Source organism: Simochromis diagramma, unplaced genomic scaffold (genome assembly GCF_900408965.1).
Source record: "Simochromis diagramma unplaced genomic scaffold, fSimDia1.1 OVJJ01000334.1, whole genome shotgun sequence".
NCBI classification, from domain to species: Eukaryota; Metazoa; Chordata; class Actinopteri; order Cichliformes; family Cichlidae; genus Simochromis; species Simochromis diagramma.
Window position 1 is genome coordinate 5,150,452 of NW_024386764.1, and position 17,344 is coordinate 5,167,795.

The 17,344-nt window shown below is 41.8% G+C and overlaps 1 protein-coding gene across 15 annotated transcripts in view; it reads right to left on the reverse strand.

Annotated features, from left to right (window-relative positions):
* Positions 1-17,344, reverse strand: part of ptprsa (protein tyrosine phosphatase receptor type Sa) — a 223,089-nt gene that overhangs the window by 19,626 nt on the left and 186,119 nt on the right. For 10 of the 15 annotated variants that reach the window (XM_040032829.1, XM_040032837.1, XM_040032809.1 and 7 more), the window contains 5 exons: positions 15,783-15,830; positions 12,035-12,132; positions 9,600-9,723; positions 6,698-6,873; positions 4,038-4,157 (listed from right to left, as the gene is read on the reverse strand). In XM_040032829.1, coding sequence (XP_039888763.1) covers positions 4,038-4,157; positions 6,698-6,873; positions 9,600-9,723; positions 12,035-12,132; positions 15,783-15,830 — 566 coding nt within the window. The remainder of the gene's footprint in view (positions 1-4,037; positions 4,158-6,697; positions 6,874-9,599; positions 9,724-12,034; positions 12,133-15,782; positions 15,831-17,344) is intronic. The other 5 variants (XM_040032868.1, XM_040032876.1, XM_040032928.1 and 2 more) reach the window with 1 other exon arrangement.

Genomic DNA, 17,344 nt, shown 5'->3' on the forward strand with positions numbered 1-17,344 from the left:
GCAAACCATGCTTGAAAAAGAAGGCACTGGACTTGTTCAAGTGTGTGAGGATGTTTCACCTTTCATACAAGAGGTTTCTTTAGTTCTAAAAGATTTTTCAAGCTCCTACGACTACCATGACCTGGATGACTGAGAGCCTAGACGGACTAGTTCATACCTTCATTTCACCCAGGCTTGCTTTTTGGAGTAGTTTTTATTTGAGAATCAGCCAGGCGCTGCGTTCTCCTCTGCAACCAAAATGCAGCAGCTCAAGTCCTGACAGGCACCTGCAAGCGAGCTCGTATTTCCCCTGTTTTTGGATGTTTTAACTACACATTCTCTGAAATGATCATTGAGATCAGCTGACCAGATGCTTCTGGTCTTACTGTGAAGCAGATTAAAGCATAGAGGAGACCTGGCCTTCTCTGTAGATGCCCCTGAACTTGAAATGAGCACCTCAGCAACACTCGACATCTTCAAGAGCCGCTTGAAAACTCATTTTTATTCCTAGGCATTTAAACCAGACCGAGGCTTGGCATCTGTTTTTCCTCTGTCTACTTTTCTGTACTATGCCAGTTTAGTTTAGTTGTACAACACAGAGACAAAATATCAAAGACTGAAAGTGGAAAAAATAAAGGTTGAAACAAGGGTCCTGAAAATGGTCATAAATATAACTGGGTTTAATAGAAGCATCCACTGGAGTTTGTGAGTAGGTTTTTTAGCAGTTTAAGAATAACTCAGTAACTCAAGACTAAGTGTCAGTGTAATTGCAGTGTAATACTGCAAAGAATGTGCCGCTTTCATAGTCTCCAGTACAAAATACATTAAAAAGGGCCAAAGCTGAAAACCAGCTACAGTATAAACTTAGAAATTCTGATCACTCATCACTGATGTCCTTTAAAGGGGTCTGGGTGTTCATTAAAGCGCATGGACATTACGGACACAGGAAATGCAGTCCGTCCATTCATCCATCTTCTTCTGCTTATCCGGGCAGCAACCTAAGCAGAGAAGCCAAGACCTCCCTCTCCCCAGCCACCTCCTCCAGCTTATCCACCAAGGTGCTCCCAGGCCAGCCGAGAGATATAATCTCTCCAGCGTGTCCTGGGTCTGCCCCGTGGCCTCATCCCGGTGGGGCAAAACACCTCACCCAGGAGGCATCCTTGTCAGATGCCAGAACCACCTGAACTCGCTCCTTTCGATGTGGATGAGCCGCATGCGGCATGCTGTGAACATCTTATTATTGCAGAACATTTTGAGAGGCTCAAAACCCATCCTCTCAAGCAAGAATGGGAAAACATGTTTGTGTTTGGGGGCTGAGCTGCAGTTTTGAGAGCTCAGTGTTGTTAAAAAAAGAAAGAGGTGATGCAAACCAGTGGTAAACACGCCCCTGTCACGATTTTGTTTTGAAATGTGTTGCTGGCATCACATTAAATAAAATAAGCGTATATTTAAACATTTTACAGCTGTTTAAATCCGCTCTCATTTACAAAATGGGCTTTGCAGTTTTTGGGAAATCTTTTTCTTTCTTTTGATCATGATTTTACACAGTTTGAACTTGTTGTTGTAGTAGATATCATTTTCATGCTGATCAGCACTGATGTGCGTGTGCTCATGTACTCATTGTTGTTGCTGAGAACACTCGGGACATGATACAAGCGGCAAACACTCATATTACACACCCGTTTGACAGCTCCTGTCATAAAATCCACTATTGAGGCATCAAAACTGGGATCCAGAGGAAGAATTTTGTGAAGGACAAGAAGAAAGAGACTGAGAGAAAGATCAGCCTCGCATCTTCCTGTCCGCTTCCCCCTCCTCACAGAAGATCCTCTAATGTAGGCACTGTTTGCATTTCAGTGCAGTGCTTCTACTTGCCTGACAGAGGGAATTTTTCCTTGCTGAATAAATGAATAAATGAGTGTGGTAATTAAAAGCAAACTGACCTACTTCTTGTTTTCCTTTTTTTTTTTGGACATTCCCCATTTCTGGAGTTGGAAGACAGGATGAATACGACTGCTACCTGGCTGCTGGTTTTAAAGTCTTTTTTTTTTTGTCAAGAATTTATCAGCGGACACAATCCTGCGTCACTGTAGGATACACATACATATAGATATGTACCACAGCAGCTGCTTTGTGAATGCGCCGTGTGTTTGTCTGTGTGCCTCTGCCACCTGATTCTTCACACAAATTCAACAAAGTGAAAACAGCTCAGTGAGAAATCCCGGCAATGGCTTCAGGTATAAGCAAGAGGGAAGAGGGTGAGCAGAAAAAAGAAGAAAGCACCGGCGGGTGTGATAGAGGCTGAGAGCGGCAGAATGTAAATGGCCCTGAATGTCAACCAGCTTTAAAGCGCCACGGCTGCTGATACGTTGCTATCTTTACTGTCACTGGTTTGCCTCAGCATCCATTGTTCCATTGACAATTCAGGTAAAAAAAAAAAAAAAAAGTCAACAGTGACTTAACACTGGTGTAATCTTGGCAAAAGGAAAATTCTGGAAATGTCTAATCCTTCCAGTGGCTGGTTCAGCTCCTATCACAGAACCTGCAAAGACAGGTTCTGTGATAGGGCTGCGAGTGAGAACAGGGTGCATGTAATGTATGTGTGCTGGTGGCCGGACAATATGCGGTAATAATACACTGGTTTGTGTGTGGCATCATATTTATGCATGTAGCATTTCCGATATTTGTGCAAAAGCATGAATGCAAGCTTGGATGTGCAAAATCTGTCTTGAGAATGTGCTCATTCACATGGAGAAAGTGCACTGCAATACGTCATATGAATGATCTTAATTAGAGGGAATACACACTATGCCTCCCCTCTTATTTTAGAGCATTTTACTATTATAAAATTATAAAAACAAAAACGTGATTATAAAAACAGTTTCTTTAAGCATCCCTTTCACATATTGATATGCATGAAACAGTCGCGTGTTCCTGCCACTACAACCTTTCTGCCTTTTAAAGTCAACGCAGATGATTACTGGAGTAATATCTTATTTGGGAAATTAATACACCGTTACATTGCTCTGTCATAATTGAATCACATAAGAAGAATCACATATCTAAATGGACTCTTCATGCCCCTTTAAGCAGGAGATTTGCGGTAAAAGCACATCTATTTTTAGTCAGGATTTGTTATTATAACAAGATCATAATGGTTAATGGATATTTGTTCAAATACTATCATTTTTTCTGTCAGCCTCCCCAGTAGCTTTTCAGACGTATCGATAAAGATATTTAAAATTGCTTCTTTGTATCAAGGCACGGGTCCCGCAGCTTCTGATGTAGCTCTTCTGCTTTTAGCATATAAACATATAGTGTTATTTGAAGACAACTATGATATTACTTGCTAAATTTGATAAAAAGAAAACAGTCTGTTCAATGCGATCACGTTTTTTTTAAACTTGTTTTTAAAAGCTAGGTAAGTAAGATTATCCTGTTATGATAATTTTTCATTTGAATAAATATTTTCCCCGCTTTTTTTCCCTCCTCGTTTTTGAGATTGCAGTCTTTGCAGTGAGCATAGCTCTGAATATCTGTGCAGGGCTGTGTGTGCGTGCACAGAAGCATGAGAGCAGTCTGCCAATTATGTATATTGAGTTTCTCTTCTGCTCACTTTACCTAAGTGCTCCAATTTGGCAGATGCACATAAACAGATGATCTATTGAGGAGAGCGAGAGAGCTGTGCAAGGTAAAAAGGGCTGGACTGGGAGGACAATAGAAACAAAGGGTTTTATTTGTACATATCTTCGCTTTAAGCAGAAAAATACCATGTGGTTTATACCAATATTTTCAATGTTTATGCAGACCGTGTGCTTGTATTTCTACAAGGCGTGTCCGCTGGACTATCACTCCCTTTGCTGAAAAGACATTTATGAGGACGCTGCTATTCATTTTTTGAACCATTTAAGATAATGGCTGTAATTCATTTGCTTGGACATGTTTGCACATCACTTTTGAATTGACAAGTACTGTTTATCAAACATAAGACAGGAGAATTGAATTGAATTGAGTACAAATAGTAGTGTGTAGGCGAACAATGTGAGGAACCATCTTACCTTGTGCAAAGAGAAAGTGCGCACGCAGAAAGTGGCCAATTCTATCGTGTCCAAAAGGGTCACTTGGGTCATACCGTAGGTCTCTGTACCTCGACTTGGCCAGTATTGATCACACTTAATCTGGGAGAGAAAGAGAGGCATTAGCTACAGCATGAAAAACCTCACGGACATAAAAAGGCACGGTTAGGACATTTTTAAAATCACATTTATTCGTATCATGGCGTGCTCTTGCAGCAAGCTCTCCTTTGGACTGAAACAGTGCAGTGGTGACAGAAACACTGGGGCAGCTTCTCTATAATTCACATCTGAGAAACAACATTATGCACACTGAACAGATGTGCCTGTCACAGCGACTCCAATCTCACCGCATAACTTTACCAACCTCACACAAATCCAGCCTGCTTCCTTCCTTGCCTTTTTCTTAAAACAAAACATATTCAACAGTAATGTGAAACACAAGGAATGTAATTGAAATCTCGGGAACTTGATGACTTTCCATAATCACAGCTGCTATAATTTCAAATCTTCATACGGAAACCTGGACTCTTTTTAAAAGTTTATTAAGGAAAAAAACAAAACAAAACAAAACACTTTTTAGAGCAAACCCTTGATTTGTTGTGACTGTTAACATTTTTTCTAGTCCTGTGGCACTACACACAAGCACACAAACCACGTCAGTCCACCTAATAAAGATTCATTCAATATGGGGTGTGATGTGCCAGCGGACATCTGATCAGATGTGACAGCTTGTGAGGGAGACGCTGCTCTCCAGTTTTCTCTCCCATTTCCTGGTCGAGCTGACACTCGAGCTCCAGCACCCGCTAACCCTGATCACGTTTGACAGGAGTGGAATGCGCATGTCAGGATGGAAGGTAGGTAAACAATTCAAAAGAGGACGGAGAAAGGGAAAATGAGTGGAGACACCTGGGGTGAGTGAGCTTGATGTTGACACAGGTTTGACTCGACAGCACGAAATATCATGGTTGGCTTTTTGACATTTAGACAAGTCGACTCCTCGAGAGGACTAAATATTATCACGGCGGACTCACTTAAGTAAAAGTATCAATCCACTGTGAGAAAAAAAAAATCCTTTACAGGAAAAGGTCCTGCACTGAAAATGGTAAGAATCACAGAAGCATGAGAACAAAATGTAAAAAAATTAATTAAAAGTATTCATCATGCAGCAGGATGATTTCTAGCTAAACTTCCAAGTGAATTATTATTACATTAGTGGATTATTATACATGCACCCACTGGTCACTTTAATAGGAACATCATGCTAGTATGGTGTTGGGCACCCTGCTGCCTGTATAACTGGCCCAATTTCTTAGGGCATGGATTCAACAAGGTGCTGGAAACATTCCTCAGAGATTGCGGGCCACACTGACATAACAGCATCATGCAGTTCATCATGGCTGCACAGCCACCATGTGAATCTTTCATGCATCCCAAAGGTGATCTATTGATTTGTGAAGTGGTGACTGTGGAGAGCATTTGAGGACAGTTAACTGTCACGTTGAGATGATTTGAGCTTTATGACATTATTATGCGCGTTATCCTGCTGAAAGCACCATGATCACAAAGGGATGGGCGTGATCAGCAACAATGTAACAATGCAAAGAGCAACTGTTACATTACTATTCCAAACATGAAAAAAACCCCACTACCAAACACCACACTCACCCCACTCCCATTTTAAGTGCAATGAAACATAATGGTGTTTTAGAGCTAATGGGATAAAGTTACATTTTATCAGCAAAATATATTGCCTGGGCAAGTTTATGCAACTTCACGTACTTAAATGTTAGTCTCCTCTCTTATTCTTAGAGATGCAGTGTCTCAACTGCTGATATCCCATAATGTGTACCAAATAAATGACAGGTGCAGTCTCATTTGCAGCAGTGATTATCATAAACTGCGTTGAACGCTATTCCCCCACCACCAAATATTTAAGGTTTTCTTTAATGTAGTCTTATTTGACATTTCTAAGCTAGGACCCAGTTCCTTCACACATTACAAAAACAGGATGCTGAGCTTCCTGAATCTAAGCCACTGTTCTCTCTGGATCGTTTTCTCTCTATATTCTACAATCAACAGATGGCTGTAGGAGAGACTGGTCGCAGGTACTGCAAATACTCTACAGCACTCTAGCACTCCCGTTCTTAAAATTTCATTTGAGCTTCCTGCACTAAGCAGTCTAAGTTCAACAACTCGCTATGCTCTCTGGGACATGCAACAGCTTGTGGTTTCTGCTGCAAATAAGGAGAGAAAACAGAGCTAAGCCTGTGAAGGTACTCCCAGTGGATACGCAGCCTAACTTATCAGATGTGCGCAGGTAGAGTGTCTTTGAGTTAGCTCTGCTTTATCAGCCTCCCCAGTTGCTTTAACCACCCCATTCAAATATCTACAGTTCTCTGAAAGCAATCTATCCCAAGAAAATGAAGTCTGATTGCCTACCAATGGAGTTCAGTTATGCAACTGGGAAATCAATGTAAAGCTGTGCCATTTTCAGCAGCTGGTTGTTGTACTTGGTTGTGTAATGCACTGATTTGATTCCAAGGCTCATTTAAAAGAAAACATCATTTTCGAGCGATTTGTAAGGTTGGGGGTTTAAAAAGAAGCGTACAGAAAAGCAGCCCAGATATGCCGAGTGGACCTACCCGTGACTTCTCTTCCAGCCGAGTCATCATGACAATAGTGGCTGCTCTCTGTTCCCACACCATCCTCCAGAAGTCTCCAAATGTCTCTGGTAAAGGTCCTTGGGTGGCAATGTAAGCATTCTGCTTCCTGTAGCCATCAATGTAGTTAGCGTTGATGTAATCGCTGCCTGTTATACCTACACGTAGGCAGATAGAGGAAAAAAAAACCCAGAGATTAAAAGATGGAACGTGTACCTTTGATGGCTTTTCCTTTATTATTCTTTTTCCAAATCTCATTTATCAGACTTTTTCATTAACACAATTATTATCACGCCATCTGCCTCAGTAAATCCCAGTTGTCACACGCACTGACACAGTTCCCAGCCAAGGAAGGAGTACATGTAAATGTGAAGACCAGAATAAGACAAGTCAGGAGAAATTGGCTGATTTCCCGTAACATTTCCCAAACTGTCCAAACTACAATGGCAATGTCTTTCAATATGCTGTCGACCACGTCAGCTTCTAAGAAACTTGTCAGGAAAGGGGTATCATCACCTGATGATAATAAAAGCCTTTACTCACTTGTTATTTATTATGTTACTAATACACATTTATTGAGTTTTAATAATTTACTTATTACACCACTGAAGTGTAAGCAGCTTTCTACACTGAGGTTCTCTTTTATTTTTTTGCATTACGAAGCTTAATTCATGCAGTACTGTGCATCTATTAGCAATTTACTATGTTTTTATTAACAGCTAATTATGCCTTTTGCAGTTCTCCCATCTGTAATGATCACAAACCAGATTTTTGTGCGCTTTTAAATTAATTCAACACATCTGTCCCAATATTCTATCATTTTTCTTTTCTACGTTTGTGGTTCTTTCCAGGTTTCCATAGATATCGTGTTTACCACCACAACAGACCAAAAAGATGATGGAAGATAGTGGAAAGTAAAACAGCTTCTCAGCCAACATAGCTACGAGGTAGATTTAGCTTCAGTCCCCTTGAGCCTGCCACCATGCTGTGATATACACCGGTCCTACTAAATCTAGCTAGAAGGAGGTCTTTTGCTGTGCAGAAAGATCTGAAATGTTTTTAATGCACAGGACTGTGTAAATGTGTTCACAAGTCAAGGTGCCCTTGAGTTTAAAAAGGAGTCACTAAATGTTAACAGGATTATCTTGTGATTGGAGTGTCTTACATCGAGCGTCTGGCAGTGATAAGGCAGAGCATCACCCATCTTCATTTACCAACTTCTACAATCTCTCCATTTGAGAAGAGGCTTCGGCGTGACAGCATCTGTGTGTCGGAGAGTCATGTCTCTTTGACTGACATCTCTTCGCTCAAGCAACAAACAATGAAAAACTCGACCGGACTCGTTTAAAAGAGGCGACTCGGTGAGGGCTACGACCCGGGCGGAGAGGAAGGATGTGATATACAGAGGAAGGGAGAGACCGAGCGAGAGGCAGAAAGAGCAGGGAGGGTGAAAAGAAGAAAAGAAAGAACAAAGAATCGAAGTAAAGAAGAGAAAAGAAAGTCAAATGTCATTAAAACGGATACCACGTTGCACAATTTGACTGGGCTGCCTTGGCTTTAGTCATAGCTAAGTGAACAGAGAATGGTGGCGTGCATGAATTGTTCTACTGCTGCGACTAATAGCAAAATCACTGCAGTGTAAAATAGAAATTTCAGACTTGATTAATTTATGTATTTATGGACGAGGCATTTTATTTCCCTGGGATAATTTTGTTATGCATGTTGCTGCACCCTAAAATTGGCCTGACTACTGCAAGATACCGAAATCTAGCCCGAGCAGTTATTTCACACAAAAGGAGAGGACTCTGGAGCAGAGAGTTTGGCATTACTGTGAAGGAGTCGGCAGCTCTTCTGGTGATGCAAAGCCAGAACAATGTCAGCAGTGAAGGGTGACTACCTCTGACAATGTCCCTTGAGATTTAGGAGTCAGAGGAAGAATTTTTCTGGCTCTGAGATTCTCACCACCGTGTCTATAGGCAGCTAGAGGGAAGTCAAGACAGGGGCGTAGATGTGATGAGACAAATGGGACACTGAAAACACTGGTTTAACTCCCGACTCGGTTTGAGTGTGAGATCTAAGCGCTTGGCCTAAAGATGAGCTATAAAGAGTCCTTGCCTCACCCCCCAATTTGCCTCTGTAAACTGCTTAGCTGGTCAGTAGCAAGCTGAGCTGGAAAAATGTCCAGAGTTTAAAAATCAGCACATTTCACTTTTCTTCCTTTTCTACATAGAAGTTATACAGTAAGCATATATGGTGCTTCACACTTTTATTAGATAGACCACCTTTCACAATACTTAGAAATCTGTAGAAAAAAAAAAGAACAGGTTTAAAGATAAAAATGACTGAATTCAACATTTTTTTATACCCAAACTTGAGCCGGCACAGTGGACTTCTTTAAAATTCAGAATCAGAATATTTTATTAACCCCTAAGGATGTGGCGTGTTTCAATCATTAAAACCAAATCTGCTGTTCAGTAAACAACTGGAGTTTGGCAAATCCATTGAAAAATATTAACTGTATTTGTATTTCAGCATTAAAGCACCTGTGCATACTGGTGGATAAACAATTATGTTTACAAACGTATGAGTTGAAAGCGAGAAAAAAAGTCCTGACCCAAAAAATCTCTCTCTCTATATTTTTCAGTGGCCCTAATCCCGTTCCATAACCTAGTCAAGTTTTGTCCCGACGGATTAAATTGCTAATCTATCCCATTTAAATCCACACTGCAATAAGAAACAGCTTTCCACTCGGCTGATTATTTAACATATTCTGCTTTTTTACTGATAACTTACGCTGAATCTGTGTGAGCACTTATCAAACAGCAGCGATACGAGCTCATGTCAGAGGTGGCGAAGATGTGCGGAGCATGAGGCTGAACCTTACCCTCTATGGGAGCCAGGATGACACGTGAGTGGTCGTAGGCGATGACGTTGGCGTAACGATTCTTGGGCTTGTTCACCTCCAGGTTGGAGTGCTCCCAGGTGAACTGCTGGCCTGGATCAATAGACTGACGGGGGTGCAGAGACAGGCAGAACATGCACATGTAAGGAAGCAATCAAAAGGAGCCACGAGAGAAGCTGAGTAATAACAATACAACCTCCGTGCTATCACAGAAAGAAGAGCGGAAGACGGGGGAGGGAGAGATAGAAAGGTTGATTTCCCTGAGAGAAAGAAGAACATGGTATCATTACAATCTGCACGCCGACTGGTTCTGATACAGCAGCCGCACGCGGTACTTTATCAAGATCATTAATGCGCGGGGGTGCATAATGACAAATAACAATATTGAAAAAGGCGACGGCTCTTCCCCCTTTGACAGGAGACTCGTGGAATGAGCCTCGACACTTGGGTGAAAGACAAATTCAGCTGTCTCTTTAAAAATACGAGAATTCTAGATAACTATTCCGCTCCCTCGCCAGGATAATTAAGTATTCCATTATGAGCCGATGTTTGCTCATAGGCGTCTGGTGCCGTGTTGGCATGGGGATGGAGGCTTGAATGATATTTGCAGTTGGGGCTGGAGAGAGCGAGAGAAAGAGAGACTGAAGCTGAAACTGAGTCCAATTGGAAACCTAATCTAACATGCAATCAGCACGCAATCATTACAGCAATGAGAGATTCCCTCTGTTTTAGCCTCATCTGGCTTTTTTCCCCCTTCTCTAGCCTTTTTCGACATCCCCGTTTTCCTTATCAGCACGGCTCCATCTTCAAACTCTTCCACTTTTTATCTACTGTCTTCTCTCTGAAGTTTACTATTAAAGAGTCCTCCACCTCTCCTACTCTCTATATTTTTCCTTTCAGATCATCTTATGACCGACTAAGTGTGAGTATTCATGTCTGCATAAAAAGATTGGGGTCATTTCTCTCTTAAAAAAAAACAAACCCAACTCTCCCTCAGTGCAAAAACCTTCAAACAACATCCGTGTATTTCACATTTCAATATTTTTTTCCACAAATGACATTTAAGAAATTTGTAAATTAAAAAAAAAAATCGGCAAAATATTTTCTCTTGTAAAACTAGAATTTCTCCCCGTTTCTCCTCCTTTTTACCGTGATGATGGCTGAAGATGAATGACAGCTCGTGTCCACGTGACAGGCTTGGCAGGACGACGCCTCCTGAGCGCCTGACAGCAGACAGATAAACTCTGCGACTTCAGTGTCATCACGCAGAGCCGCGGTTTGCCTTCCTCGCTTCCGTTTGTACTTGAGATTATCTTCTCTTCATCTCCACTCTCCCGCTTTCTCTCCCCTCGCTGAATCCTCATCATTAACCAAAACTTCTCCACCTCATCTCTCTCTCCCTTCTCTCCTCTCTGCCCTCTTCCCCTCCATTTTTTCCTCCGCTCGCACATCCCGCCTGGCTAAAAACCAATCAGTCAAAGCCCTGTAGAGCTGTGCTTGGCAAGCCGGGGCGCCGGCACGAGCAGCCATTCATCAAGAAAATAACAAAATTAAAATTACACTTCTCTATTTAATTTGGTCATTTATTTTTCCTGGGGGGTGGTTGTGCGAAAGGGGCAGGCGGACCGAGGGAGAGAAGACAGAGATGAGCTGGTGGTTTAAGGCTCTCTCAAAACCAAGTAATTAGAAGTTGAAGTTGCAGCAAAGCGTCAACTTTGGCGTCACGTTTCTCGTCTCTCTCTTCCCCTGCAGAACGGAACAAGCTTGTCCATTTGGTATATAGCCCGGATGTGGATTTATGAATAATAGATACCCAAGAAATACAGGATTGCTATTAGAAGTCGTTATCCGCCAACATCCACCAGCGGGCATGATGACGGCAATCTGTGCTGGTGTACCCGCTTCCCACCTTAGCCTGGTGTGCAGCGAGACGACAGGCACAGTGATTTAGGGATGGTGGGGAGGGGATATTGCTTGTATGCAAACGAGAGCTGATTCAGCGCTCCTGATTTCTAATCAACTCTGGTGTCATTTATAACCGCTGCGGTCTCAGAGCTCAGACAGCTCAGTTATCCCCTCTGCACACAAACATACACACACTCCCACACATACCATGTTAAAGCCTGAGTGCCAGTGTGCGCTTTTCCCAAAATCATATTAGCAGAGGTCTTTCTTTGCCATGTGGAGGCTGCTAATGTATGTGATACTTGTTGTAAACACTGTAATTGCTCAAGTACCACCAGCTACAACACGCACATACGCAAAACAAGCAGAAAAGAAAGAATTCAAAAGAAGAAGCATGCGACAATAGAGCATACCAGATGAGACAGTCCTTTTTTTCCCCCCAATGAAAACACAATTGGACAGAAATCAACACTGTAAGGCAACTTTCACGTTTGAATCGTTGGCCCACCCACCTCATATTCCTGGGAGAGTTTGAGGTTGTCGTTGGCCTTGAGAAGTTCTGTGTGTTCAGCCAGCTCTGAGATAGGGATAGGAGGATGATTCATCATACCTGCTCGCCAAAAACATAGAGAGACATTCCACACAAGGGAAGAAAGGAAAGAAAGTGTATCAGTACAGCACACGGGACACTGGTTCTAAACATTCACACATGCCATTTAAAGTACAGGTAACTTGTTTTTTGATCTTTGCTTAAATAACGAGGGACAATGGGTTTTAGTGATGAGGAAGCTTGAGCAGGACATCGTGAATGTTACACACAGTAAAAAAAAAAAAAAAGCAAAGAAAAATATGCTGACTGGTGATGTTATACGCACTTGATTGGACCAGGCCAGAGCTCAAAAATAGCCAAGTTTATCTTGCGGGGCTGATTGATTATTTACCAGAAAGGGTTGTGTTATACACCCGCAGACCAAATTGTAATTATTCCCACTGCAATCACGATGCTGACGGACAGGCGGACCAATAGGAACAAAATGTTGCAGAGCGTAGCCAGTTATAGCTCAAACATTCAGAGGCATCAATAATTGTGATAGCTTGGGAAATTAGTTTAACGTGACATAAGAGGAACAATAAAAGGTTTTGATGGAGAGATCAGACGAGGAGCCCCACAAATCATCACAAAGACCCCCATTTTGGTCTTTCAATCAACAGAATGCTCATGTTGACAAAATTGCCTTGAACTCCTCATTAGAGACAATCAAAAGTAACATTTGCTTTCAGCTCGACTGCGATCAACAAGAGATGATTTGAATAAAAACCTCACAACTCAATGGGAATACTGTTGAGTCGTTGAATGGTCTCGATCAAGTAGGACATTTCAAATTTAAGTTGACTTAGTTGTTTTTCACTAGCTGTACATGGAACCCACGGTGTTAGCGCAGCCTTAATCTGCAGTGCTCTGTTTGTGCAGCGTTGTTAGCACGGCGACCACTTTTCACTGCTGCCTCTATAAAAATCGTATTCTAGAATCGAGCCCTGACCTGGGGGGGCTTATAGGAAGGGAGGTGTGAGAGGGATCAGAAGGTTTAGGAGTGTGAATGATGCTGAGTGACACAGTGAGCTGCTCCATTTCAGCCTGCTAGTGCAAAGATAGCCTTTTCCTTCATCTGCCGCTTTGCTCGGCATTAGCCGAACACTATCTCAATGATGAATACCCCAACGGTACCTTCCAATACCAAAAACAGGCAGTCCAACATACACTTCCACCCCTCCCCAAAAATCCTACTGCTTTTTATCCCAAGGCATTCACTAAAAGTACAAGCTTTTTTAAATGGGTGGGGAAAATTGTGTTTTTTTTTTCCTCCTTGCTTCAATATCCACTGAATATTGTGTTGCAGCTACTATAATATTATCAGCACTGCTGTGCACTCCAGTCGCTAATCCATTTAGAAGCATAATGCTGAGGCCATGTAATGGAATATGGCGCAACTGTAGATTGTGGCTCTGTCCCTGCACGCCGACTGGCAATACTTAGCACTTCCATATTTTTAAACACAAGGCCTCTTTTCCTGCAGAGCATTGAGGTCAAAAGTCAACAAAATGTTGACACCACCTCAGAAAAATTCAGGGTTAATTGGGCATGCAAATCGGCATAATCACATTAACCATCCTTAACTTTCCCTTTTATGCGATGCTTAATACCCCCCTCCAATGTCACGGGGGGTCACCCGTGTTTTGTTGCGCTTAAGAGGGGGGGGGGGGCTGGGACCCAACTCTGTGCTGACAGTATTCATTAGTGATGGTAATTTATTTTACACTGATATAACAATGTGGCAGTCTCAAGTACATAAAGATTACAATGTACACATGAGACAAATGGACGCCATGGCATCTTCTGGGCACGGACACGGACATGCCGTATTAACAGTCTACTTTACAAAAAATGCAAACCACTTAAATGACAAACTTAATAGTTTCCCCCTATTCTTAAAGCCCATGTTGAGTTTGTGTTTCAATTAAGCATGTTAATTGCAAACCTTAAGGAAACCTTGTCGGGTAATAGCAGAACTGTTTGTTTATTCATACTTGAGTTTTCTCAGTGAGATAACAAAGCTCTGCGGCGGCGCTTTGGAATGAGCCGAGGTTATTAACGGCTTCTGCTGTAAGAATTCATTACGATGGATATCAAGGAAGGAGAAAAAAAAAAAGGAAAATGAAGATGAAAAATGAAATTTGGTTGTCAGTTTACTAGCCTCGCTTTCAAAGGAAAACCCTATCAGACGCTATGAGTGAAATAAGTAAATGTGTTCAAACGAGGGGCCCTTACTTCTCTTTGGGAAAACAAGAGCAAGAGGTTGTTTGAGGGGATCAAAGACTGTTTGTGTTGGGGTTTGTGCACGCGTGGTGTGTGTAGTTTTCTTTTCATGTGCACGTATCTCAATTTGTGTGTGTGTGTGTGTTATCCTTTTACAGTTTTTCTTAAAAAAAAAAAAAAAAAGTGACCAGGGCATTTGTTTACCTCAACTGGAGGAGGTAAGAAGCACTTATTTGCAGAAGGCTTATATAAGAGCCTGATGCAAATATGCAATTCAATTTGTTTGATCAGCATAATTAGTACTGTTTGCTTTTTGATGCCTCATTTTGCTAATAAAATATAATATAAACTACGTGCTTTATGCTCCAAACAAATGAATCTACCACACCTGAAGGCGCGCTGCAATGTTATTTCCCAGAAAATATTTAGCTTCTAAGCTAAACTTGACTGTTAAGCTTACCCAAGCAAAGTCAATCAAGGGCGAATTGCTGTTCTTTCTTAACCTAACTCTGAAGCAGTCAGCCCCCTCTCTCCCACAACGCTCAATCCCAAAGCTTCCCCCCCCTATCTATCCACTATCCTATTTTTCTCCCGCTGTAATCAACATAGTGATTAGTAAACACACGTCACAAAAAAAACATCTAATTACACACTTCCAGTCTCCTGATCTGCAGTCGATATGCCTGAGAAATATAATCATTCTTTTCGAAAAGCCAAGCCGGTCTTTCCAAAAGCCTATTTATGATGTCGCGTATTTCCATTTTAAAGAGTCGACGTCTGCCTGTGGATAAGCAAAGAAAATAAAGAGGGAAAACTGGGGGAAGAGTAAAAACCAGAAACTCCTTTTTTTCTTTCGGGTGATTCTTTTGTGGTGAGCAGGAGAGGGGGTGATCAAATGTCGAGCCATTGTTTGCCACTGCTTTAATTAATTCTGCTTGTTATCTCTGAGCACAGAAAAAGACCCCGTTGGTTCAGAATGGAAATGGAGCAGTGGTGGTGAAGGAGGAGGGAGACGGGAGAACAACAGCTTGGAGGTAAGGATTGGGAGGAAGAGAAAAAGGAATAACACAAGTTGTATTTGGGAAAAAACCTCCACTTATTAACTAGCTATACATGAGCGGAAGTGATCGCACAGGTTATTTATGCATGGTAGATTAATGCACAGCCAACAGCCCGAGTGAATATTGTGATCCAATTAAAGGAAAAAGGAAAAAAAAAAAAAAAAAAAAACACACCCTAGTGGACCAATAGAAACAAACATAAAATTAATTAGTGCTCAAATTTTGCTGCATCATGTGAAAAAACAAACAAATGCAAATGATGTATTTGGAAATTGAGGCAAGCGGTGCTCAAATACCTAAAACAAAATAAAACACACACACACACACAAACCATACGTATATAAAGAAAGCTGGTACGCAAACTCTGAGAGCATAGTGACTAACTTTCATAGTCAAAATCTGCTTCACTCTGAGGACTGCTTAGACCAGAATCTGTAAAGGACAGCAGACATAAAGGAAATGGTTTCAAAAAGGCTGTAATGCAACACAAAATGCCATGTTAACAGAAAATATGAAATGTGCAACATAACACAAGGGCATGAAGTAAAACACAAGGGTAATATTACCTCAGTTCATCCCACAGGGTGGCCTAAATTATGTTATTTCAGTTTTCAGGCCAAACTGACACACAGACGTGATAAAGTAGGGCAAACATTTCCAAATCTTAACACAACTTCCCATCCACCACCAATTAGCAGTCAGTGCCAGATTCCCACTTGGGGGCCGACTGGTTGGCTGAGGGTGTCAGCCTCTGTGGGCCCGTGGAAAAATTCCGTCTGCCAACCCCCATATCAGCGGCTATAGAGATCAGCGATAAGAAAATTGATTTGCTGTATTTAAGCCTTTATAAACAGCAGTTGGAAAGGCCCCATCCGGAGGACTGTGAGGAAGACAGAGAAGGGAAAAACAGCTTATGTTTGCTGGTTAAAACTAACTCTGAAAGGTTCCTTTGTTTGTGGCTTCGTGCCAAAGCACCAGGAGTGAAAGGTGTGGAAAAGTGTCCGCATTCTTGGCTGACAGCTGTGGAGCCGGAGCTGATGGGAGTCGGAGCTCCGAGGAGGGTGGTGACGGTTCAAAATCTTATCTGCTCCAGAGTAGAAATCCTCCGGGGCTCCAGCCAGCCGATATTACGTCCGTGTAGACACAGGTGTCCCCGACCGTTCAAGCAGAAAGGAGCCATCTGTGACAGTATTAACAGGACATGTGGCCAAGAGATGGCATGTGATGGGATGTGTCCAACCTGCCCATCAAGCAAAGAAAAATAGATTTTGCACAGGCTGAAAGCTGTCATCAGAGTGATAGGGTCGATCGCGTAATACAAAGATGGCAAGTTTTATCCAACGGACATACAGGCTAAAGCGGGATTTTATTATTAACGAAAACAAAAACAAACAGTTACGCTTGAGTCTCCAAAATATAGCTGCAAAAACAAGCATTCATGGCTTTACATTGACGTCTATAGGAGACAAGACGTCACTGCAGTGATGCAAAAGGAGCGAAGTGAGATGAAGACATTGAACATCCCCCTCTCCCTAATCGATTTGTGACAATGACTAATTAAACCTAGTGGGTGGTGCTCTGAACCGCTGTCTCTAAACGTCATTCATCACAGCATGAAGAAAGTACAGGCATGTCTGATTATGTTCATACATGTGTGTGTTTCCACAGAACTGTGAACAGGAGGACTTGGCCGTTCAAGTTGTTGTGACGTGAGAGTGATGCTTCTTTTGTAGATAAATATAGTGAAGAACATATGTATTATTTTATATGCTGTATGCAGAGGTTTTCTTTTGTTACATATTTGTCTCACTCGCGCGTTCTAGATAACCAAATGAATTTCAATATTAGACAAATATGTAAGAAAGGAATTGCACCCCCACAAAAACCTTGATAGATCATAAATTTACTGTGAATAACCACAGTTTTTGGAAAGCTGATTTCAGTTT